The sequence below is a fragment of the Thunnus thynnus genome, chromosome 9 (genome assembly GCF_963924715.1).
Source record: "Thunnus thynnus chromosome 9, fThuThy2.1, whole genome shotgun sequence".
In the NCBI taxonomy this organism is placed as follows: Eukaryota; Metazoa; Chordata; class Actinopteri; order Scombriformes; family Scombridae; genus Thunnus; species Thunnus thynnus.
This window is the reverse complement of record NC_089525.1, coordinates 17,763,326-17,787,085: the sequence shown is the minus strand read 5'-3', so window position 1 is coordinate 17,787,085 and position 23,760 is coordinate 17,763,326. Positions and strand designations below refer to the sequence as shown.

Below are 23,760 nucleotides of genomic sequence, written 5' to 3'. Positions count from 1 at the left end.
TTATTTGCCACTTCAGCTGTCCACCAAAGGATCATCATTCTCTTTGGATGACAAAAAAAATTCCAGCAAGAGCTCATGAGTGGCTGATGCAGCCATCAATTATAAAACAGGCAACAGATTTGAAATCGCTGAATTAAAAAAAAAAAGAAAAGAAAAAAAAAAGAATAATTATACACAGTACATCTGCCACCCTCATCAATAGTCGTCTTCAATAACCTGACAATCTGACCCAATAATAATCTGTAGGATTTTATACATTTATATAAAACAATATTTAAAAACAAAGATTTATAAAACTAAAATGATACTGTGTTTATAGGTTGGACTCTTCTCTCCTTTGACTCCTATCGATAAACAGGCTGTGTGGTCCGTTCAGACTGTGGAAAAGAAGACAGTGACGGTTTCTATTGGTCAACAGTCCTAAATCCTCCCTCTTGAATTTTACATCTGCTGGATAAAGTCCGTCCTCTCCTTAAGTGTCAGACACCGTTGCCAATACTCTGTGTGCTAATGTACCAAAGTAAAACAGCATAATCAAGTTAGCTATGCGTGTTCTATACACATATCTGTACCCAGCCGTGATGATACAGTCTCATCAGTCTATGGCTCACAAAGTGGCAAAATGGAGACAAATTGATCCTGTGAAAAATGAACCAGTGTCCCCAGTTACTCTTTGTTCAAATTCGAAAGGCTGGCAGAAAAGAATGGCCAGCGGCGTTACAAAGATAACAAAGTGAGTACCAGGCAGGCCCGCTCCTTTAGTCCGTTGCAGCGGAAACAGTCATTTTTCAGGAGCCTGCGGCCATGAATAATATCCAGCTCAGTTAAGAGACAAGTGGAAGCTGTCCAGTGACTTTTTCCCCTCTGTGTGATAGACCATGAAGGATGTCTGTCACTCAAACCGATATCTCGTAAGTGGTCCCTCCGACGCCTGTCACCTTCTTCACCCCGCCCCCTGGTTTGGATGTGGTGTGATTGGCCAAGACTGGGCGAGAGGTGGATCTGATTGGACAGCCATCAGGAAGGGGAGTGGAGGGAGGGCAGATTGAGGATGGAGACAAAGGAGACAGGGATGTGGAAGTGAGTGGTTCTACTTCGAAAATAACAAAACAAACAAACAGCAACATGTGTCTTTACCATGAATTTTATAAGGCCTTTGGTATCTATTCTTATAGTGAGTAAGAAAAGGACGAGGACAGAAGTAAACAGCAGCATGGTTAGGCATGCGAACACAGTGCTCAACACATAGTGGCATGCTTTTAGCACTAATTCACACACATACACACCAAAATGAACCAATAACACATCCAACTGTTCAACACTAAACAAGCAAAGACTGAAAACTGTGGAGGAGGAAAAGGAAGACTCACACAGATCAGGGAGGAAGAGGTGGGCTGACACAAACCAGGGAGGAAGAAGAGGAGGATTAGGAGGAAAAGGAGAAGGAGGAGGAAGAGTAGTTGGCTGACAGATCTGGCGACGGATCACTACTCACTGTGGAGCCTGTTGCCCTCCTCCGGCTCCTCCCCCTCCCAGCACAGCGCCTCCTCCTGCTGGCCGAGGCTTGTGCTGAGGCCCTGCCTCCCCAGTGTAAGACTGAGACTTGCCAAGGGAGAGGCCGCGAGGTGGCGGGGAGATAGGGGGCTCTAGTGAGCGAGCCCCTGGGGAAGAGGATGAGGAGGAAGGGTTACGAGGGGTTCGGGAAGAGGAGTCCTGGTTATGCTGGAGCAGGTGCTGGGTCTCAGGAGGCCCAGAGGAAGAGGGAGGGGGTGGGCTGACGGCACGCAGGTAGGCCCTGTGGGGGGAGGAGAAAGTGGCAGAGCCCTGGAGCAGCTGCCCCTCCCTCTGCTGGGCGATCTGAGCTGAGAGGAAGGGCGACGTATAGCCCTGCAGCGGGGTACTGGGTGACACCACCTCAGGCTGGCCTGTTATAGTCGCCGAGGGAAACAGAGCATGAGGCTTCTGCGGCGACAGCTCGTGGGCGGCTGATTCAAACTCTGGGCTCTCGGATGGTGTCAGCAGGCTGTCGTAGGACAGGCTGCCATTCCGAGGCGTCTGATTGGCCAGGCTTTTGTAGCTTGTGTCTGTGGTGCCTTCTGATTGGAGCGTGGCCAGTGGATTATGTGCCGTGTGCGCTGAGCGCAGGCTGGAGGAGCGGGAGCCGCCAGTGGACAGGACCAGAGAGGATGGGTAGGAGGTGTAGGAGCGTCCAGTCAGGGAGTAACCCGACATGCCCCCTGACACCCCACCAGTAGTCCCGCCAGGGCCTCCGGGGCCCTCACCCCTCTCCCCTCCCCCTCTGCGCGCCCCTACACCTCCCCCCACCACTGTGGCCCCATCCAGGCTGCTCGGCTCCGAGCGGTAGCTAGGCTGACGGCTGGACTGGAGGATGGAGGGAGACGGAGAGTCAAGACTCTCACCACGGATCATCTGAGGAGAGTAGAGAGGAGGAGACGGACCAAAGGTAGAGGGGGTGCAGACAGAGAGGGAAGACGGTAAGGAAGAGTGTGATGAAGATGAAGAGTGAAGAGGGGGAGGAGGAAAGACGAAAATCATCATGTTACCACAGGAATAGATAACACAGCACAAAAAAACTGTTTATTCTATAGATTCTAACAGAAAAAAAGAGTCAGTGGTGGGGAGAAAATTGGATGCTTGACCAGTGCTCTACTCCATCATCACACTACTGGACTGGGAACATTGACTGGCTTGAACAGGCAAGCCACTGCATGTCAAAGACTGTGTGTATGAACACATACATGGAAATACAAGTACATACAGTACATGAGCTAAACATTCCAGTCAATGCAGTTTCGGGGGAAGGGACAGATCCACTCAAACACACAAAAGACTGCCAAAGGGATACACACACACACACACACACACACAGACTCACAGACACACAGATGACACTAGCTGAGACTTACTGATCGACCGATGGCCACTGAATGATCAATTTAAAGTGAGAACAAAAAAGACGGGCATGGTATTAACCACAAAGCGAAATTAGAAGGGGGAGGGCATAACAGCTACCAAATGATCAGTGAAATATTATATAGGTGAGGACAAGTTGCTGTATCATCCTGGTAAGTTACTGTACGTCTATGTGATACTGTTCATTTCTCATTTATGTTTTTTAAATTTCTTTTTGGGCAATAAAAGTTGAGGTTAAATGCTAAAACAAGCCAATTCTGGAATAACATCTGAAGAGCTTATGTCAAAATTTAAAAGAAAATACTTATATATACACACGTGTCTGCTTACTTATGTGATCTCGTCAGTTTTCCAATCAGGCAAAAACATGCAATTAACTTCACTCTCAGCTGATTATTTCTCTTATACTATTAATGTACAGTATCTACATAATAACGATAATTTTATATTCCGCATGTACCTTGTTGGGGTGTGTGAGGGCAGTGTGGTTCCTTCCTGGGCTGTTGTAGGCTGGTCGGTACTTGTACATAGACGGCGTAGGTGGAGCTTCTGTCAACAGGCTGCTCTCTGAGGGGAAAGAAACCGAACGTGACATTTGAACGAGGTGTGTTTTTGATTAGAAAACAAACACTCATCTGTTTACGTAAGAGGTAAAACCCTTGAGGAACCTGGTCAACACTCAGATGTTGACATGTCAGGATACATACCTACAACTACCTACTGTAGGTTGAATTGTAAGTGTGAATTTGTATGCGTTTGCGTATGTGTCTCACCTTCCGTGTCAGCACGGGGCAGGCCAGGGTACCGAAGCTCCGGCTTTGGAGGAGGTGGAGGCTCTGCGTCTGCTGACTGGCTCTCCATCTGGTCCAGACTGCTCTTGGACTGGAACAGAAACAGAGTTAAGTCATGAAAGCAGACACAAAGTACTAACTTGTTCATTGAAATTAAACCTGAAGCTGCATGGCATAATGAGGGAACAGACGCAAAGGGCTAATACAAAAAAAGAAAAAAACTACAGACTTGTCCAGCAAAAAACCTGAACCTGGCTCAACTTTTACTGCAAGAAAATACAACCTCATCTGCCAATGCGCTGTGTTCATTACATTGGAACTTGCGCAGTGTAGTTTTATTGTTTTCATTGCAGTTATTGTAAAAAAAAGGATAAAATAACTGTCACATGCCAGAATAACTCTCTGGAGTTATAAAGTCCTGTTTCATAAACTATTAGTCAGTGTTTTGGCATCTGTTACACATTGAAATTCGTCTATCTCCTCAATCTATTTTCAGTCTGAATATCCCAAGTCAACAATGCATACAGTCAACTCACACTCACCCTGGTGCTGTGTCGGTCATTCTGGATGCCGTTGTCCAGTATCTTTGCTTCTAACTGGGCCTCAGTAAGAGCCGGCCTAAGAAACGGTGGCTGTACTTCCGCTGCTTGAGGGCTCCGCCACCGACCCATGTATCTGAGGAAGGGTCATACACATGCATTTAAATCCTAATTATAATGATACAAACATTAACAACAAGCTTGGCGGTCTGTGTTGCACTGAAACATAATCCAACACCAGATGTCCCTCACACTTATATTCATATACTCCGTTTTAAACTGAAGAGACAAGTGAGAATAATAAAAGAGGAGAGTGGAAAAGTGAGGGGGAGAGAGAGAGCAATGGAAAGAAAGAGGCAGTGGAAAAAGAGTGATTGTGGGGCAGAGTGTAAGAGGAGGGGAGTAAACAGATGAGTGCGGAGGAGAGAGGAAGGCTGACCTGGGGGCCTGAGAGCTACAGAGCACATGTGAAATATTCCTCAAGCAGCCATTGGTGAAAGGGTTAACACCTCCACGAAACTTCCCCGTCACCTATAGTGGGAGGGAGGGTGAGAGAATAACACAATTATGCCATGGTAACTCTCCAACTCACATGGACACCAAATTTAACACAACAGTATTGAAAGTCTGTAACTTGTATGGGTGGATTCATTGGTGGAGCGTGTGATGCTCACAACTAGCTCTTGTATGTACCTGCTCATTTGTGGTCCTACCCCGGGCCACCAGTACAATGTGGAACCCAGTCAGGCCAGCGACTGGGACAAAAAACAGACCAGCCACACACATCACAGCCATACTGGGAGAACAGGGTTAAGAAATTTACAATAAAATCCAGCAAAAAAAAAGTAAAATATGAAAAGAAAGTCTCATAATTTGCTCTGCATTTTTTTATGACCGCAGCGTGCCAAGTGGAGGATACGTAACAGCAGCATGTGGCGTGTCCAGCTGCTGGCGGTGGTGCAGGACATAAACCAGGCCGAAGCCAAATACGTCCACAATGTGGGTGGTAAGTGATAGCAGGAAGAGGAAGAAATAGCGATAATTCCTCCGACCAATACAGTTGTTCACCCACGGACAATGGTGGTCAAAATCCTGAAAGAGCACAGACAAAGAAGGGTAAGGACCAGTAAAGAAACATCAAGAGGAGAATAATAATAAAAAGAAACAACCAGAATACATATAAAAAAAAAATTAGATGTCCACACAGTTTTTACTTCCCACACCCACACAAGGAAACTAAGAATAGCACAGATCTAGGTTAAGCAATCAAGTCACACAAGAGTTTATAAAAGTTCATTGTGAAATTAAGAGGTGCCGGTTGTGTATTCAGAGTTCAATGGAGCCACTCTGATATTCATAATCATAATATTCTAATATTTGTATGTGTGTGTGTGTGTGTGTGTGTGTACCTCCACACAGTTGTCACAAACTGAGCAATGCGAGCAGCGTGGTGGGCGGTAGAAGCGGCAGGTTGAGCACCACTTCATGCGCACCTGGATGCCTTTGATCTCCACTGTCTTATAGAGCGGAGCGCGGAAATCATCCTCTTTATCCTCATCCTCCTCCGCTAAAGACAGACACAAACACTGAGACTGTGCTCACATCATGATGGCTAATTATACGGTGCCTCTGCATTATGTTTATGGCCAATAAATTATTGCCATCAATTTCTAGCACAACATGATTATAATTTTTCCTATATTTATGTTTCTGATGCCTTCTTTTCAGTCTCATTTAATCTACAACGTACTAAAAAAAACACTGCAATATTACACATAATATTACTTAATAATGACTTTTAAATACTTGCACGCCAACACCGTTGATGCGTGTTTACCTCTGGGGAAGACTCCGGGGTCCATGAAAGTGGCCATGCAGAAGTTGGCGAGGGTGAAGAGGAAGATCACGGCATTATAGATGGGAATGACAGAGGAGAAATACTCTGACAACCATGGGCACCTGGACGGTACGAAAAAGAAGAGAAAAAAAATTACACTTTGACATGTTATTGCCTAAACAACTTGTCTTTCAATGTCTAACACATTTTCTTGGTCTGTTTGAGACAAAAACAGCAGCAAGTGGAGATTGCAGAAGCAGGCTCTAATCCCTGCACTTGCTGGCAAGACACAGATGGGGAAAAAATAGCAAATAACACTTCACACTCCATCAACAACCACTGATAAGCCTTTGTGCAAGGCAATTTACCCCCAAACAGCTCAAGTGTGGCTGTTCAGTGGCCAGAAATAGAAGACTGTGATTGTAATGGGGAGCTCACAGGTGTGACTGAGCAACAGTGTGAATGTGAACTGTGTTACTGAAAACAAGGCAAGTGTTCTCAGTAAACGTTCTCTGAATAAACAAAGGTGAAACAAACACTACAAAACAGGACATAAAGTTGCACTTACGTGAAGCAGAAGAAGAGGGTAGTGGATCCGACAAGGAAAGTGGTGGCTGCAGAGACCGGGACATATCGGCTGGGTCTAAATGGACGGGGAGGAGCAGAAGCAGGGCCACCTACTCCTCCCCCGACACCCCCACCACTGAAGCCCGGCATCAGAGACAGAGAGAGGGGAGGAAGACAGAAAGAGAGGTAGATATCTACTGTCTACCTACTGTAAAGGGCGATTTACAGGTCAGAATGGCAAATATGGTGTTTGTTTGGGAGGAGAGGCCATGAATACAGACTGAAAAAAGAAACCAACACTATGCAAAGCAGCAACTGAATGGAAACATGAGGGATTCTCTGCGTCCAGTCACTAAAAATCTCCTGGCACTACAATAAGGACTCACAAACAGAGATTCCTTTTATATATAGCAGTATACAGCTCTAATTGCATGTGCACAGCTTGTTGTAAATATTTACTTTTGTGTGCATAATTTTAATACAAGCTTATAAAAGCAAGACTATACAAGAGCAATGTGATACAAAAATATGTGTACGTAATTCATAAATATTTTTGTATGGCTTTAATGTAACTGTATTTGGTGCAACAATATAAATAAATCTAATCTTAAGCTGCTCCCTGTCACCAGTGCAACCATAACACTCTTGTGCATTAACACAAAAGCACAGACACTCGCACACACGACTAAAACTGGAACAATCTAGGCTTCTCTCCACTCTTGAACCTCAGTGTTTTCATTAACGCTCGTCACTGTGCTTGAGGTCTGATTATAGCTCTCGGAGAAAATGAATATAAAAAAGGAAAAGACCAGAAAATTAAAAGAGGTAGTGGGTGGACAGCCGGCAGGCTGAGCGAAGAAGCACGTAGAGGAGAACAGGCAGGGGATTGAGCGCAGCAGCTGCTGATGACTTCTGTGATTGTCCCGAGAGGGCTTATTTAGGCACTGGGTGGGTGGAAGGAACTGAGGATGGCTGCAGGAGGGACGGTTCCAGCGTTTCAAACTAAGTCAGCAGGGGAAAACAACTAAACCAACAAATTCACTTTTAAATCTGTTCCAAGAAGCTGCTTAATGTTAAACAAAAGTCCAGCTGGAGTTTACTTTTAAAAAGTTGCTTAGAAAAAGAAGCCTTAAAAAAATGATGTCTAGCCTTGCCTTTACTCGTAAAATAGCTCAAATAGCCAAGCAGAGTCCCTGGTGGATCCTCTGAGATCCCTGCTTTCAGTTTTTGTTTCAATATGGGGACAAAATCAACTCAATCCAAAAAGAAGTCCCGTGTATGTCACTGCGGTGTCGCCGCACTCGGCCAGGTCTGGATGTAGAGACCTCTCCCACCTCCAAATTCTCTGCAGATAGACCTCCTTTCCCATTCTGCGCCTTTTAAACAAAGCCATGTGCAGCAGTGGTGTTACATAGTCTGATACATATTAGTCCTTTTCTTTCTCTTTGTCCCCCGTCTTCTTTCATCCGCTGCTTCTGTTGGCAAGTTGAGGGACGTCCCTGTAAAAAAACCCAAAAAAAACCAAAAAAACAAAAACAAATAAGAACTTGATAGTCAACTGGCAATTAACTATTTTGATCATCAATTCATTTTTAAAATTTCACACATAATTCCAGATTCTGGCTTGTATGGATGTGGCACTTTTTCTTTGTCTTATGTGATACTTTGGGGGTTTTGACTGTTGGTTGGAAAATAAAAACAATATAAAGATGTCACTTTAAGTTTTAGGATATTGTGATGGCTATTTTTCACTAGTTTCTAACATTCATTATAGACAACAAGGTAGTGATTAAAATACATGACAGATAAATCTGTAACATAAATAGTTGTAGCCCTACAAATTATAACAAAATGGAGAACACAAGCACCTATAATCATACCAATTTATGAAAATGTCCATGGTTCATTTCTACAAGTTCACTGTCAAAACTTTATTTCCTTTTTAAGTTACAATACTGAGTTAACCAAGAGAGGCAGATGTTTCACCCTTATTTCACAACAATCAGGCTGACTAACCAACTTCTTACAGTCCTAAAAGCTGTGTGTATATACATTTCTCACAATTACTCATTGAGCTGTCCACCAGCCTGCTGTTGATAAACAGGCAGCTCAATGCCCTCAGGTGGTGAAAAAAAAAAAAAAAACACCTCCCACTACTGGAAATTCAGACCTCGATCAGTGACACACATCAGGCTTAATTTCCCTCATCTCAACATGAAAAACTCGTCCGTGTAGTGTGAACACACTGAAAACGGATCTGGAGTAACAGTGTAATCTGATAGTTTGGACACACCCCTCTTCTCAACAATCATCAGTAAATTACTCACAAATACAGAGCTGTGGCCGAGACACAGTGACAGTGTGTCTGTTGTTAATCATCTCATCTGCCCCACAACAAATCCCCCCCAGACTATAATGGATGTTAATCCTAAAATCTCCGCGTCGAGCCCTGCCTGTCATGTCACCGCAACAATTTGCAGCTCGCAAAGCTACATCGCTAAGTGGCCGGTTGAGCAGATTTAATCACATTTCTGATCGTTTGTGGCACACTTGCAGCTGCTAGCTTATGTTTGATAGTAATAAACACTGTTAGATCGCTTCATCTTTTAATCATACCTTCAAAAAGACCAAGCGTTAAACAACAGGCCAGGGCAGGATTCAATCAAGACAACTGACATAATCTGCTCACACCACAAGGCACCTCATTAAACTACACTTCATGTCTTTTAAAGTTCACTAATAACGCTGCTGTGTTTTATTTGAAACGACCTAAAAAATTAGAGATTCAAACGCAATACTTCAGTAATTCGTTAGCTCTTACCTAGCCTCGAAAGTTTTTGCGACACTGCTCAGTCCTTTCCCACAGCCAAAGCTAAGGGAGTTAGCTAGCGTTACCTGGCTAGCATGAACGCTTTAAATTTGCGGAGTAAAAGTTAGCATTCATTGACGACTGGCATTATAACTATAGTTGCGTTCAACTACACAGTCACCACGAAGAGCTGGTAAAACAAGCAGGACGTACTGGTTATCGAACATGCGAGCTGTCTTGCCTCTAGGGTGAGAGTCGTCTCGGTGCTCCTTCAGTTAGCCGCTAGCGGTTAGCTCGCCTGTTAGGCCGACATCGGAATCCCGGAACAAGTCCGTCGTTCCTCAGGTGGTAAGATCAGCCAATCAGAGACCGAGGTGTGAGGGTCAGCCAATAAGAGGCCGAGGAGGGAGTGGACTCAAGAAACAGCTCAGAGCAGCGCAGATAGTGGAAACAATAATATACAGTATATAACCTCCTGAGAGCCAAGGAAAAAACGTGTCTTCCAATTTTGTTTTTTTTTTTGTGTGTGATTTTCTGTAGGTTTAGAGTAAAAGAAACATCTAATAATTTAGACCTTTTCAAAATCTTTTTTTTTTATTTTTTACAGCATGTCCACTGTAGTAGACAGCAGTCAAACATGACAGTACAAAATTTAAAGGTTTTCAGCCATACTACCATCTTAAACCAACAACATATTTAACTTTCTTTCATTTTGTATTTGTTTCACTTTTTTGTTTATTTTTTTGGCAAGTGTCAATAGATTTTCTATTAAACAGAAAGCTAATTTTTAAAGTTTATTTTGCTTTTCTTGTCTTACCTTGACATCTCTGAGTGTGTTTTTTTTAATTTCAGCTATGGAACAGCTGAACTCAAATCTTCTTTGATCTGTTATTGCTCTTGTATTTCTTTGCTTTTAAATTCTTTGTGAGAGTTATTTGTTGATTTAAGGTATGGAACTAATGAACTATTTCTGCAAATCTAAAAACTTATTCCGTGTTTTCATTTCTTTGCATGTTACTTTTTGAGTTTTACTTGTAGCAATGATAATCCAGGAAACAATTTCTCTTTCTGGCTATGCAGAGGAACATGTACGTCTTGTTTTTACAGCCCTTATTTCTGCATCCTTCTGCATGTTTGCAATCCACCATCTCTGGCTCCAGATGTCCTTCCAACAATGTAATAAATTATAAATACCAGTTACAAAACATAAGTAATGATAGGTATACATGAATCAATGAAATGTCAAGCAATTTTTTTGGAAATAACTGGATAAATATCTGTATCTCTTGGCACCTGAACAACTTATTTTACAATTTCAGAATTTGAATCACATTTATTGGCCGAGTATGTTTGCGCATACAAGGAAATTGACCCCAGTTTAATGGCTCTCAATGTACTTACACACAACACAACAATCTTCAGAAAGACACACAAGGAATGACTGTATACAGGTGAAATTCCTTCTGTGAACTGTAAACAGGATACAGATAGTGCAAAGAAGTGAAGAGTGCTGAGATAAATATTAAATGGTAAACAAAGTGACATGTTACTTTATATACAAATAGTAGGTGGTTGTGTGCAGTATATGTATTTGCCTGTTCAAATGTACAGTAAATGTATTGCACATTTTGTATTTTAAACTAAAATAAATATGTATAATTTGTAGGTACAGTGGGTATTTTAGTGATCCAGGGTTATTGCTCAATGCCTGAGTTAACTGTTCATAAGTGTGATAACGACGGGGAAGAAACTGTTCCTGTGTCTGTCACTCGATGAGCTCTATTCATCGAGTGACCCCCCCCCCCCCATCCTCTCTCTCTCTCCCTCTCAGTTGAAGAGGAGAATGGGAGAATGTCACTCTTCTTGTGAAATATTCTCATAAATCCCATGACTTTGGCTAAATCCTACATCAAAAGTTACATTCTTTTGTAGGAAATTTTGTCGCGAATCCATTGATACAGGTTTGAAAGTGGTCAGACTTATAGTTTAGACATCAGAACCATTTGTTTGACACAAAGTCCATGCCTAGAGATTGCCTCCCCATTGGTTTACATTGTAAGGTGCGATGTGGCACTACAACTTTCAGGGCTTATAATATCTAAACCGTTCGAGTTATTACAAAGTTTTTAATAACTTTTTTTCAGCACAGCGTGGTAAGTCATGTACTAAAGTTTGAGGCCGATACCATACGCCCTAGGAGGAGATAGCATTTATTCAGGGTCCAAAATTGGCACAAAGTCATACATTGATGGGCATATTGCAGACTTCCTGTTGGATTTAGGTCAGGGGTATCAGCATATGATTTGTAGGTCTTGTTGAGACTGTTACATTTTATCAAATTTTTCACCAGACCTGATGTGCGTGCCAAATTTGGTGAGTTTTTGAACATGTTTAGGGGGTCAAATTTAGGTCTGAAGTGGCGAGATAAGAAAGAAAGAAAGGAAGAAAGAAAGAAAGAAAGAAAGAAAGAAAGAAAGAAACAGAACAGATAGGGGTCTGCTCCCCTTTGGGGCTCAGGCCCTAATAATATATCAGTCAGAGGGACCCAACCACTACTTTTACTGCAATACTTGAACTATATTTAGCTGCTAATACTTATGTACTTTTAATGTAGTAGGATTTTTCATGCAGGACTTTTACTTGTAATGGAGTATTTTTACATTGCTGTATTGGTACTTTTACTGAAGTAAAGGTTCTGAAAACTTCTTCCACCACTGCTGCCTCATTTGAAGCGGTTACAAGCCAAAAAGGTTGCCAACTGCTGATGTAAAGGCAGGGCCATTGCCAGGATATTATGAATACTGAGGTCATGAGTCCAAATTCCAAATTCCCAGCACAACCCGACCCCTCTAAGAAAAGTTTGAGCCACCAAAACATGAACTTTTTTGACAATTCTTTTTCACAATTTATTTATATCCTGTAACTGTAAATGTTATCTCCTTATATGATCATCTAAATGCTCTTTTAAGCTTCCTGGAATGTATTGCCAGTTTAGCCCTAATAGATCATTTTATGGACATTTCATCCTAATTTTTGCCAGAAAAAGCCTAATTCAAACATGAAAGTTAGTTGTGAGTACTTGTGGAATAAAAACTTAGGTTGTTCAAAGTGTCCCATTCCCAGAAACAATACTGACATGACCTTGATGTCCTCAGTTGGCTTTTTTCACACATTTTTGACTTGTCATAGTAATAAAAGCACAAGTGTCACTAATAACATTAACGGCTCCGTTCTGCTCAATGGACCCAGTGTGACAGTGAGAAAAGCAGTGCTTTTCCTACTGTGACATGTCTAGATGTCTTCTGTGAAAAAGGCTTGCAGTTGCTACAGTCTTGTCTAATTGTTGATTTCGCTGCACCTGCTTTTAATAAGGCAGCAATTGGGGTCTTATTAGAATCAGTATGACTCAAAAACGATGTTGTAGTATTTCTACAGATTTCCTTATCAGATGGCGAAAGTGGCAGATCATCTCATTAGAATTAAACGGCACAAATAATTAACATATTAATTTACATTTTGTTGTTATTTTTCTAATATAGTCCTTTTATAAATTTCTTTCCCTGTTTGAGAAGTTCAATTAACCACAAATTCAGAAAAAAACTTTTCTGACAAGTCAATAAAAATAATTAAACCACTATTTTCTTTCTCACAGTAGACCTGCACAAAAAACTTAAAATACTCAAATTCACATTCATGCTGTTGTGTTATAGAATTACTGGCATTAACTTATTATTATATATAATTTCCTATTCACAACAAGACAACTATTCCTTTGTGAAGTTTTCCTCACAGATCCCAGATGGTCAACAAAAAACTCACCTGATTACAGCTAATGAGCAGAGTTTTCAAAGTCTGAGACTGTGGGCCTCAGACTCAGGCCAAAGCTTGGAAAAAGGCGACCTCAAATAACATATTCATGATCCTATATTTGACACTCAACATTTGAGCCAAGATAGCCTGATATTACTGTTTGACATACTTCAGTTTACACCAAATATATAATAAAGGTCTGCCTGGAGGCATTAATTTGTTTCTGACTCTGGGAAAGTGGGAAAAACAGTAAAATTCCCCCAAACTACTGTATTTCTGAACTATCTCTTTAACCAAATCACACACATTTAGGCTATTCTATGTGACCTCCTTTTGATAACTAATGTGATATTTTTTCATTTCCATTCACTGAGTTTCTCCTGAAACTGTTTGGAGCCCCCCTGGGGAGACCCGCCTCCTACTTTGAAAACCTCTGGTTTAGAGCAATAGCACAGAAAATAGGGAATAAAGAAAACATGCTAATTATAAATTAAGGCCATATATCAGTATATATATAATTTTATCACATGTATATAAAAAGCTGTGCGTTATGCTGAGTAATTGCATTTAAGATGGTGACACACACAGTATGTTGCGTCAATAGGACTGATTGTTTCTGCATGTTAACAACTTGTGCCCTATATCGTTCATGTTGCTGTCATATTTAGCCAAATATCCACATCCAACAATATAAAACATTACAACAGCATGTAGGCCTGAAGAATATTGAACAATGAGCTCCAGTTTGAGCCGCCAGGTGTTGACAGAACAAACAAATGAGCTCTTATTGTAGTCCTAAACAGTTACTGCCATACTGGTATGTCTGTTGGGATATAGCCAACAGTTTAGTGTCTTTTGCCCCAGTTTTATCCAATTAGACGGGTTGAACTCTATAGGATGTACAGTACACATTCATGAAGGCAGGATACACACATATTTAAGAACAACTTTGTTCTACTTACTGACTTTTCCAAATCTTGATAAAGTTATAAATAAGTATACACACACACACACATACATATATAGTTTTGCAACCAATCGATTACTGTAGACAGGTGTGTGCCTTTCTATATCATGTCTAATCAATTTCATCTGTCATAGATGGACTCCAAACAAGTTTTAGAGATAAGTCATGGATAAGCAAAGCAAACATGATGCACCTGAGCTCAATTTGTGCCATAGCAAAGGATCTGAATACTTATATGTAAGTATATATATATATATATATATATATTTACATATAAGTATTCAGATAAAAATCAAAAATAGAAATCTCTCAATTATATGCAAGTATATATATATATATATATATATGTGTGTATATATATATATATATATATATATATATATATATATATACATATATATATACACACACACACACTTACATATAATTGAGAGATTTCTATTTTTGATTTTTATTACATTTGCAAAAAATGTATTAAAAAGTGTGCAGAACACGAAGGGGTCTGAATACTTTCCAAAGCCACCATATACACTGTTTATATTGATGCAATTGACCTGATACCAAAAATATACCGACCATGGCAGAGAGTACAATTAACACACAATATTTTACGTTCTTAAAAATTTATTACCCAAGAAAAGAACAATGTTTATAAAACAGATTATCAAGAAAAATAATTCCTGTACTGATAAAACAGTTCTTGTCACAAATGTCTGTACATTGTGGTTTATAAAACTGGAGAATAATTTACACCAACTTTGATACTTAAATCCCCTCTGAGAATTTACAAAGCACAAACAAGAAAACAAACTCGTTTCCCCTGACACTAAACTCTTTTCAACAGAACTCCTCCTTGCCCAGTTCTTGTGCGACCCAGTCCTCTTCCCTGAAATGTTTCTTCATCTCATGTCCATGAAACGGATGTCCATGATAAGCAGAGTGTGTCGGGGCAGTGGTCTGGGTGCCGGGGACAGCACTTTCATCACCTGTGCTTGTGTGTCCACATTAGTCACCACAATAAAGCCGCACACAGGACTCTCCACTATACCCTTTCTAGCGCCTTCCTCTCCGTCCTCTGCACTGCTCACGCTCAGCACATGATATGTGAGGTCTCTCCCTGGCGTCACGGGCACAAGCTTCAGCTGTGTGTCATCCTGAGACATTCCCAGTGGCAGACACGAGTCTGGGATGGATGGTGCCCCAATCTTGTAGATGCGGACATCAGAGAAACGCACTTCGTAGGAGAAAGGGTAGAAGGACAATCCACGGAAGCCGTAGAAGTACTCTCGGATCTTCTCATCCCGAGTGTCCCGCCGGCACTCCTTGGAGCGCTCCACCACCCCCCCAGACTTGGGTAAGAGCACAACCCGGACAAAGTGCGGGAGGTCCCTTTTTAGTTCATTGTAGAGCCTCTCATGGTCCAGCACCAGCACCACATCCACCTCAAAGGCAGATGCACAGTGGACCAGAGCCTGGTATCCAGAGCCCTTCACCCAGCCACAGGTATTGATGATACAGCCGCCCACGCTGGCCTTCCTGTTCACCTCACAGCGCTGGGAAAACACCTCGGCCAGGCATGATGTCAGCTACACATCATTAGAGGGGAAGAGTTGAAGTAGGCAGAGAAAATCAACATCTCATCACCAGGCAGGATAAATGTTTTTTAGCTTCATACTGTTGTATTATCAAATATTCGGTATCATTCTTTTCTCACCTTATTGTACAGTTTGATGTTGGTCCCTGGTGTAGTTGAGCCAAAGTGGTAGACCAGAGGAGCCTGGACTGAGAAACCCTCCTCCACGTCTGCTGGACGCTCAATGCACAGTGCCGACACTGTCCCAGGTACAGACACCTGAAGGTACAGGATGATCCTTACATTTAATATTGATAAAGTTTGAGATTTCACTACTCACCTCAAGAGCAGAGGTTGATCAGGATGCACTGCAATTATTTTATGAATGATTACATTGAGCCTTAAAGGTATAACAAAGGCATGAGTAACTACTCTGTTTGGAACTCAGGATTGTGCTATCCACTTAATGGACAAATGGCACTCAAATTAATGTTTTTCAACACTTTCATTCCAATATCAAATATTCATGGTAAGAGATTGTGTACAATACAGGTAACTGTCTTTGTCAATCAACAATTATGGCGATGACTTCAAAGCACATCATCTCATGCCCGTAACATGATGCCACAACATTCACCTCTCTACTTTTGCTACCATTAAAACAGGATGGATTCAAAATATGTTTTTCAAAATGTATTATAGGTGTGACTGAGATGAACAGACATTTATGGCTTTGCTCTTAATGGTGCAAATTTCTTTCTTGACCAAGAAGAGAAGCAAATTGTCTGTTCTACAAAACAGATGTTTGTGTATGCTGTGTTCTGAATTCAAGATAATCATGCCTGCATGGTGCAACAGTTAAAGTATCAGCCTGTTTCCACACATTTCAGCATGGATCCATGTTTATTGTCTTACCCCACTCTGCCCGACATCCAGTTCCACCAGTGTGGGCCTCCTGCCCACTCTCACAGCATAGCTCAGAAGCAGCCGGCACACGGTCGACTTCCCCACATCAGTAGGTCCCACCACCATCACCTGAGAGAGGGTTTGTTATTCAATGTCAATGTAAATTTCCTGGGATCCTACAAATGTACTTAGAAACGCCCCTGAAAACAACAGTTCTTCGTTTTTGACTACTCACTCATGCATAGATATTCAAACCTACCCTCGGCCCCCTCTCATTGTCCCGCTCTGCCTGTTTTCTCATCTGTTCCAGGGCAGCGTGTGTGTTCAAGTAGAGCAGCATGGGAGTATCCTTGGACACGTAAGACACCTGTGGTAATGGAAAGAAGCTGTTTATTTGAGCATCATCAAATTTCAAACACACAAAGACACACAGAGTGAGTTGAATCAACGTTCACACACTTGTATAGACCCTCCTGCAGGTGCTCACCTCTGGCTTCCCATAAAGATTCACACTGCAGCCTTGCCAGGTGAAAACTGCAATCTTGGAGCCTGGTCCAAATGTGTACTTCTTGTTGCGGTTCAGCTCTGAGCCAAAGACCTCAGCCATTCCTGTGAGGAGCTCCAGCTCAACTTGTTCTGCAGCCTCTCCTGCCTCCACCTCAAACCGTAGTTCAGTCTCCTTCTCCAGATCAAACCTAGTGCTGACTTTTCCAGGTACTGGAGCATCCTCGCTCGTCTTTTCTGCACCCTCTGTTGCCATGACTGAAATGATAATGTCTGTGTTCAAACTAGATGGCAATAGCAGCATTTCAAAATGAAGTTTAGATGCAATACTATAAAAACAACAGCCATTGTCACAATATTTCAAATACTGCTGTACTTTTAAGAGCTGACACTAAAGACTGTACATTTTGTTTTAATGTAGAACTGCAACTAACTTCATTATTGATTACTCTCCTTAACATTTCTTCTTTTAATTGATTGGTTGTTTTGTCTATAAAATGTCATAAAATGGTGAAAAATGCCCTTTATATTTCCCTACAGGCCAATTTGATGTCTTCAAATGTCGTTCAGTTTACCATCACAGAAGACAGACAACCATAAAATCTTCACATTTAAGAAGTTTGAACCAGCAAAAGTTTGGCATTTTTGCTTAAAAAATGACTAACACAATTATTCAATTATCATAGTATAAAAGTTGGCGAGTAATTTTTTGTCAATCGACTAAAAGATTATCGTTGCAGCTGTTTTAATACATTCCTTTCTGAAGTATTCAGATACACTGACTGTATAAAATGTCAATATAGACAAATGCTCGTCAAAACGGAGCCCCTATGTTCTAAAATGTCTTACTTAAGGTTTGTCATACCAGAGCCAAAACTATTTAACGCTAATTTACATCATAAGGACTGAGAGCTCAACTCAGAGCGTTACTGACATTAATTTAAACAAGCAGTTAAAGCCAATTATGCTAATTAATAATCAGAGAAAGTCTAGACTTGGGAGCGTGAGCTGTATTTGAGTTAAAATTGCTTCCAGTGTTGGGCAAGTTTCAGAAGAGGATTACTTATCGACAATGACACACTGTGAGAGAACAATTTCATAGCATAAAGGCGAATTCAGCAGCTAGCGTTAGCTAGCCGACGCTAACTTTTATTAGCATTACTAATTTCAGTGTTAAAACGCAAAGCGACGACCTACAATCTCTCTATATGTCAATAAACTACCGCCTAAACGTCACACGACTTTTTATCCGTTGCTTATTTTGATATCTAGTACTTACGAACTAATTTCAGTCCTTATTGTAGTATAAAAAATAAGTTCCCCCACTCGTGAAGAACCGCGGCTGTACGAGTCGCGTAGAGATGAGGTCACGTCCTTAGCAACCAGTGCTTGGCAACCAGTTGTGCTCAAAGCTGGAGCTAACGTTGGTTATCAACCACCGTTACTTTTGATAGTGAAAGTACATTTGAAAACATTTTTTGTGATTTGAATATAACTATGATGACTTTAATCGCATAAAGAGAGTAAAAAGCATCTGTCATCTCTCTATGGAGCCTTTTTTATTCGTATTAGTTGTTTAAGTTATTTGAATACATTTTTAAATGGTTGTATCGCTCCAAACTAACACAGAAAAACATCTTTTTGGATATTGTGGCTCTGCACTAAACATCCACAATTCCAGAAACTAAAGATATACAAATGACTGCTTATCTTAAGCCAGAAAACACAAACCAACAGGCACAAAATAATTAAGAAACCACAAAAAACTTTATTTACCAAAGAGAGATATAAAAGCACCATAAACCGTTCAGAAACTGGGGAAAAAGCAGCAGGACTATGCATTTGAGGAATGTGTTGGATCAGAGACGCTCCACCAGGTGTCACCATGTATCCAGAAGATGTGAGCTGACGGAGCTCGGATCATCAGAGGAGAGACATCCAGTTTAGTCACTCCTCATCATTTTGCGTCCGTGGGCCACATCTCCTAAATGCTCAGCTGCATGAAAGACAAGAAATGTACTGTTAAACTCTACACTATTATCAGTCCTAACACACCACTGTTAGTAGAGCGCTTGGAGGACGGGTTCACAATTTTTCAAGTCAGATCAATAAGCTTTATTGGCATGAATGTCAGATGTTTTAAAACAACAATCAGGTGCCTAAATGAACATTGATATAAGTTTTTCTTGCTGTAATAAAAATAAAAGTTCCTCTTTTTGTTACTATACTTCCACCGCAGCTCAACAGGGAAACACAAAGAGGGAATTTGCTTAAAAGAATGTAATCAAGTGAGAAGTAGGGTCATTTTCTCATAGACTTCTATACAATTGGACTTCCAGTGGAGTCGCCCCCTGTTGGTCATCAGAGAGAATACAGGTTTAAGGCACCAGAGCTTCCTGCTTGGTTGCTGCACTTTTTTAAAATCAAATTTAATGCTTTTTAAGACCTTGACAGAGAAAATGTAATACCCTTTCCACAGCAAAACAAATGTACATTAGTGCTGAGCTTTATGTTTGAAATCAATTTGATAACATTAACAGGGATATTTTGTATCTCCATATAACAATCATCCGTAAAATTTTATAAAGTAATGAAATGAATGGCATATGCAAAGAACTGTGTCTCACTGTTACGTTAACATTAGATAAAACTCTGTTAAAAAGCATTTTCAATTAAAATTTAATTACAATTTGCTTGGAATTGACAACATTGTGTTAAACAAAAAGGCTGTTGTGGTCGTTCTCACACTCACAGAGCAGGTTATACTTAATTCTCCCCATTGAGACACACGTTATCTCTCCCAAAAGTTCTGAACATACAGTTTTCTACTTTTCATCCACTTTAACAGTCCATTAAATCTGTAAACACCAAATTAAAAGTCTGCTCCTCTCCTTCATGTTGGCTGTTGCAGCTCTGCGATAATAACATTATCCAGATTCCAGCAACTATCAGATATAACAGAGGACTTTGCGTCTTCTCTGAACCCCCTGGCTAACTGTTTTGTGTACTTCTTTAATCCTGTTACCTTGGTGAGAGCAGGTGGTCTGTGTAGAACCAATCAAAACATTACCAGAAAAAGAAAAGAAAGAGCTGGACTGAGTCACGACCAAAGATCAAACCATATTTAAATAAGTGAATCCTGTGGGGAGATTCAACTAGGCATCACTTCAAAATTTAAGACCTACAATAATTAAAAATCAGACTTTTTAAGACATTTTAAATTCTGAAAATGTAATCTGAGACTTTTCAAGGATCTGCAGGAACCCTGTTTTAACAAATAACGCAACAACCTAAATAACTTTTTGGACTGTGACTTTCAAACAGGAGCTCAGCAGCACCTGGATTTTAACAACCAAAAAATAGTATTATTAAATCCATGTTTGGTTCCCTCGTTTGAAACTAAGAAGGAACTTTGAAAGGAGAAATTCTGAAAGTAATGTACTCTGTTAAGTCTCAAGCTTCATTTGACTCGTATCGTTTTTATTTATTACAGCTAATAAAATATTTAGTGTGACATTATTTTCCAAACTCTGTCAAACAGTTTTGAGATGACAAACCTTCACCGTGTGTCTACTCCGCCTTCAGAGCCTCCTGTAGAGCAGCAACTACAACATCTGGTTGAGGGAACTTCAGCCTAGCAGGCGGACCCAATTTTATTCCAGTCCACAGAGATGTTTCTGTGGACATGAGACGTGAGGAAGAATGTGTCATTTGTGGGAACAAAAGATAAAAGATAAGCAGTAAGGCCGTATTCAGACCAAATCAGGCGGTGTGGTGTTCAGCCGCAGGGTCGAGCGGAGGTGTGTGGGGGGTTGTGGGCGTATTTATTTGTGCTCTAGAACGTAACCGCTGTGAAACAATCACAAAATAACATTCTATTGATCTGATTCACCGGCTTTCTCATTACCAGCGCTCCCTCTCTTCGTTCACTCTCTAGCTCACTCGGCCACAGCTGCTCTCTCTCTCTCTTTTTCTCTCGTCTTTTTTAAAATGAGTCGAGAAGCTGACGGCAAAGTCTAACTTTATTTTTAACGTTATCATATGAATATAAATGTACTCCCCTCATCCTTGTAACATCTTTGTGCTCCCTCATGGCAGAGTTTACTACTCTGATCAGTCTGATCTCCAGCTGTGATTGGCCACCGCAGCCTTCAGCCGCAGTGACGTCATGTTGCGTTTCTCCAACTTTCCAGCTGTGGTCCGGTGCGGTGCTGCAGCGGCAAAAACAGCTGCAGCCGAAACGCACTACCTCCATTCAAATGAATGGGAGGACTGGTGTTTTCTCTGCACCACCTGACTTGGTCTGAATACGGCCTAATACTTCTGTTTAAAAAGTTTCTGGAGGATTGAAGTAAAATTAACAAATTTCAAGACAGTTGACTCTGATATTCAAATAAAAACGTGGTTAAAAAGTGAACAGCAACTTGTGCACCAACCTCTTAACTTAGAGCAATATAATCATCATACATACAGTATGATTATAATAGACACAGGCGACACATTATGCTGAATTTGACAGGGGGCTGCGCTCGTTCTCAGTGCAAACTTTCGACTCTCTGGTGGTTATTTATTTAAACTGAAGATAGAAAACAAGGAAAACTTTTCAAAGCAATGCCTGTGATTTTTCTGAGTAACTGAGGTTTTCGGTTAGGGAAATTGTTTGGTGATAGACTTTTTCAATGCTCTGAACACCTAACGAATTTCCATTAACCTCCATCACTATCCATTTCAAAAGCTGAATCTATCATAACCTCAGAAATAAAACTAAAATATCTGCATGACAAGAAAAGGTTGTTAATGTAATTTTGTAACCTTTAATAGCAGCCTCAAATAGGTAGAAGTCAAAAACAGAAGTAGTGACACTTGGCTCAGAATGACGGTCTTCCCTTGGAGAAATGTCTGAGCTATTCTTGGATTTCCACCTCTCCCTTCTCCTCACCTTTGCCTCCATCCAGCAGAGTGATATCGAAGCTTTTCTTACGAGGTTTCTCAGGGTTGAGGACCACAGTCAGTCCGGGGCGTGCAGCCAGGAGTGCAGATTTCACCTCCTCGGCATGACGCCTATACACTCGTCAGCTCTTGCTGCCAGAAATAACACATCGACCATTAGGGTGGACATCTGTGTGCGAGTTATTCATTAAAACTGTTGCTGCATATGATAAAGTAACTCTGCATATTTAATCAAGTACTAGTACAACTTGAGTACAACTTTGAGATACTTGAGTTTAACATGAGTATTTTCGTTTTATGCTTCTACTTCAATACATTGTAGAGGGAAATATTGTCTTTGATTTATTTGACAACTATAGTTAAGAAGTATAAGCAGAAAACAACTATAATAACTTGAAAAAACACTTAAGAGCTACTAATATGCAGGTGTAGATGTTATTCCATGAGCTTCAAGGTCTGACATTGTAGAGGAAACATCAACTCATTGTTAAATGATGCTCCTTCTTTAACAAGTTGTTGGGCAGTCAGCTTTCTCTGTGAAAGCCACAACTCGAATGAAAATGAATCAAAATGATTAACTGTTTTGATCAATTATCCATTTTTAGTCATTTTCCAGTCAAAACCACCAATCAGTCTCTGGTTCCAGCTTCTCTGATGTGAGGATTTGCTCTTTTTCCTGTGTTTTGTATCAATGAAAAGTGAATACATGAGGATTTATAATACTCAAATAAATGGGGCTTTAATGCGTAATTGATACTGATTATGATTGATTACTTTTGATACTTGATATTTTGTTTACATTCTAATAATGTTTTGAATGCAGGTCTTGTAATGGATTATTATTACGTTGAGGCACTTCTACTTTTACTGAAATAAAGGTTATTGATTATGTTGTGATATACCTACCAGTGTTCAATGACCACTCTTTGCCCGTCCTCCCCCTCTCCTCTCTCCTCCTTCTCGGCTGGTTTCTCCTCTAGCGGAGCCTCCGCTTTGCGCTTCGTCCCTCGACGACCTGAACACGTTAGTTTTCATAACACTGGTTTTTAAACACCGACTAATTGAAGGAAATGTTGGAGTATGTAATATTAGATGGAGTGACGCGGCAAAGCCTACACAGGTTAAACACTTCCTGTGAATGAAACCAGGTCACAAGTAGTTACGTTAAGTCTTTAATGACTTAAATGAGGGTGATTTGCTCCAACTTTAGCCATGAAGCTACCGTTGATGCAAGCTAGCTGCCCATAAAAGAAAGCCTGGCCAAAACATGAAATGACAACTTTTGTAACAAGCAGTATAACACATGAGACAGCCTAAATCGTCTCTAAATTAGCTAAATTACGCCGTTGCATTTGTTAAAATTTGCAGAAGCATGCACATCAACGATACACCTACCTGCTTTGGACGCCATTGCTGTTGTTACAAAACTTTGGCGCGCAGGTCGACTGTACCAATATATTTAACTGAAGGGGGGTTAACATGTGGCTCTGCTGTAAACATCCACAATTCCAGAAACTAAAGATATACAAATGACTGCTTATCTTAAGCCAGAAAACACAAACCAACAGGCACA

The 23,760-nt window shown here is 40.9% G+C and overlaps 2 protein-coding genes and 1 pseudogene across 5 annotated transcripts; all 3 read right to left on the bottom strand.

Moving 5' to 3' along the window:
- Nucleotides 1-118: 118 nt before the first annotated feature.
- zdhhc5b (zinc finger DHHC-type palmitoyltransferase 5b) lies at nt 119-10,272 on the bottom strand. 4 transcript variants are annotated; one of them, XR_010929643.1, is made up of 12 exons: nt 9,691-10,272; nt 6,670-8,167; nt 6,102-6,223; nt 5,674-5,831; nt 5,184-5,356; nt 4,958-5,060; nt 4,704-4,795; nt 4,268-4,400; nt 3,708-3,816; nt 3,395-3,501; nt 1,371-2,430; nt 119-1,002 (listed from the first exon to the last, which is right to left on the bottom strand). XR_010929643.1 is itself a non-coding variant. In XM_067599357.1 (12 exons), the coding sequence occupies exons 2-12, from the start codon at nt 6,816-6,818 to the stop codon at nt 897-899; spliced, it is 2,187 nt and encodes a 728-aa protein (XP_067455458.1). In that variant the 5' UTR covers nt 6,819-8,167; nt 9,691-10,268; the 3' UTR covers nt 119-896. The 4 variants fall into 4 exon arrangements, 3 of the variants coding, with proteins under 3 accessions (XP_067455458.1, XP_067455459.1, XP_067455460.1); XM_067599357.1 differs by having other exon boundaries at nt 1,496-2,430; nt 9,691-10,268; XM_067599358.1 differs by having other exon boundaries at nt 1,496-2,430; nt 9,719-9,819.
- A 4,409-nt stretch (nt 10,273-14,681) lies between these two features.
- On the bottom strand, nt 14,682-18,626 carry clp1 (cleavage factor polyribonucleotide kinase subunit 1). The gene is made up of 6 exons (XM_067599356.1): nt 18,517-18,626; nt 17,221-17,495; nt 16,993-17,100; nt 16,743-16,862; nt 15,969-16,106; nt 14,682-15,840 (listed from the first exon to the last, which is right to left on the bottom strand). Exons 2-6 carry the CDS (start codon nt 17,491-17,493, stop codon nt 15,154-15,156), a joined length of 1,326 nt encoding a protein of 441 aa, XP_067455457.1. The 5' UTR covers nt 17,494-17,495; nt 18,517-18,626; the 3' UTR covers nt 14,682-15,153.
- Nucleotides 18,627-18,985: 359 nt separating this feature from the next.
- LOC137189467 (selenoprotein H-like) lies at nt 18,986-23,702 on the bottom strand (annotated as a pseudogene).
- Nucleotides 23,703-23,760: the final 58 nt, after the last annotated feature.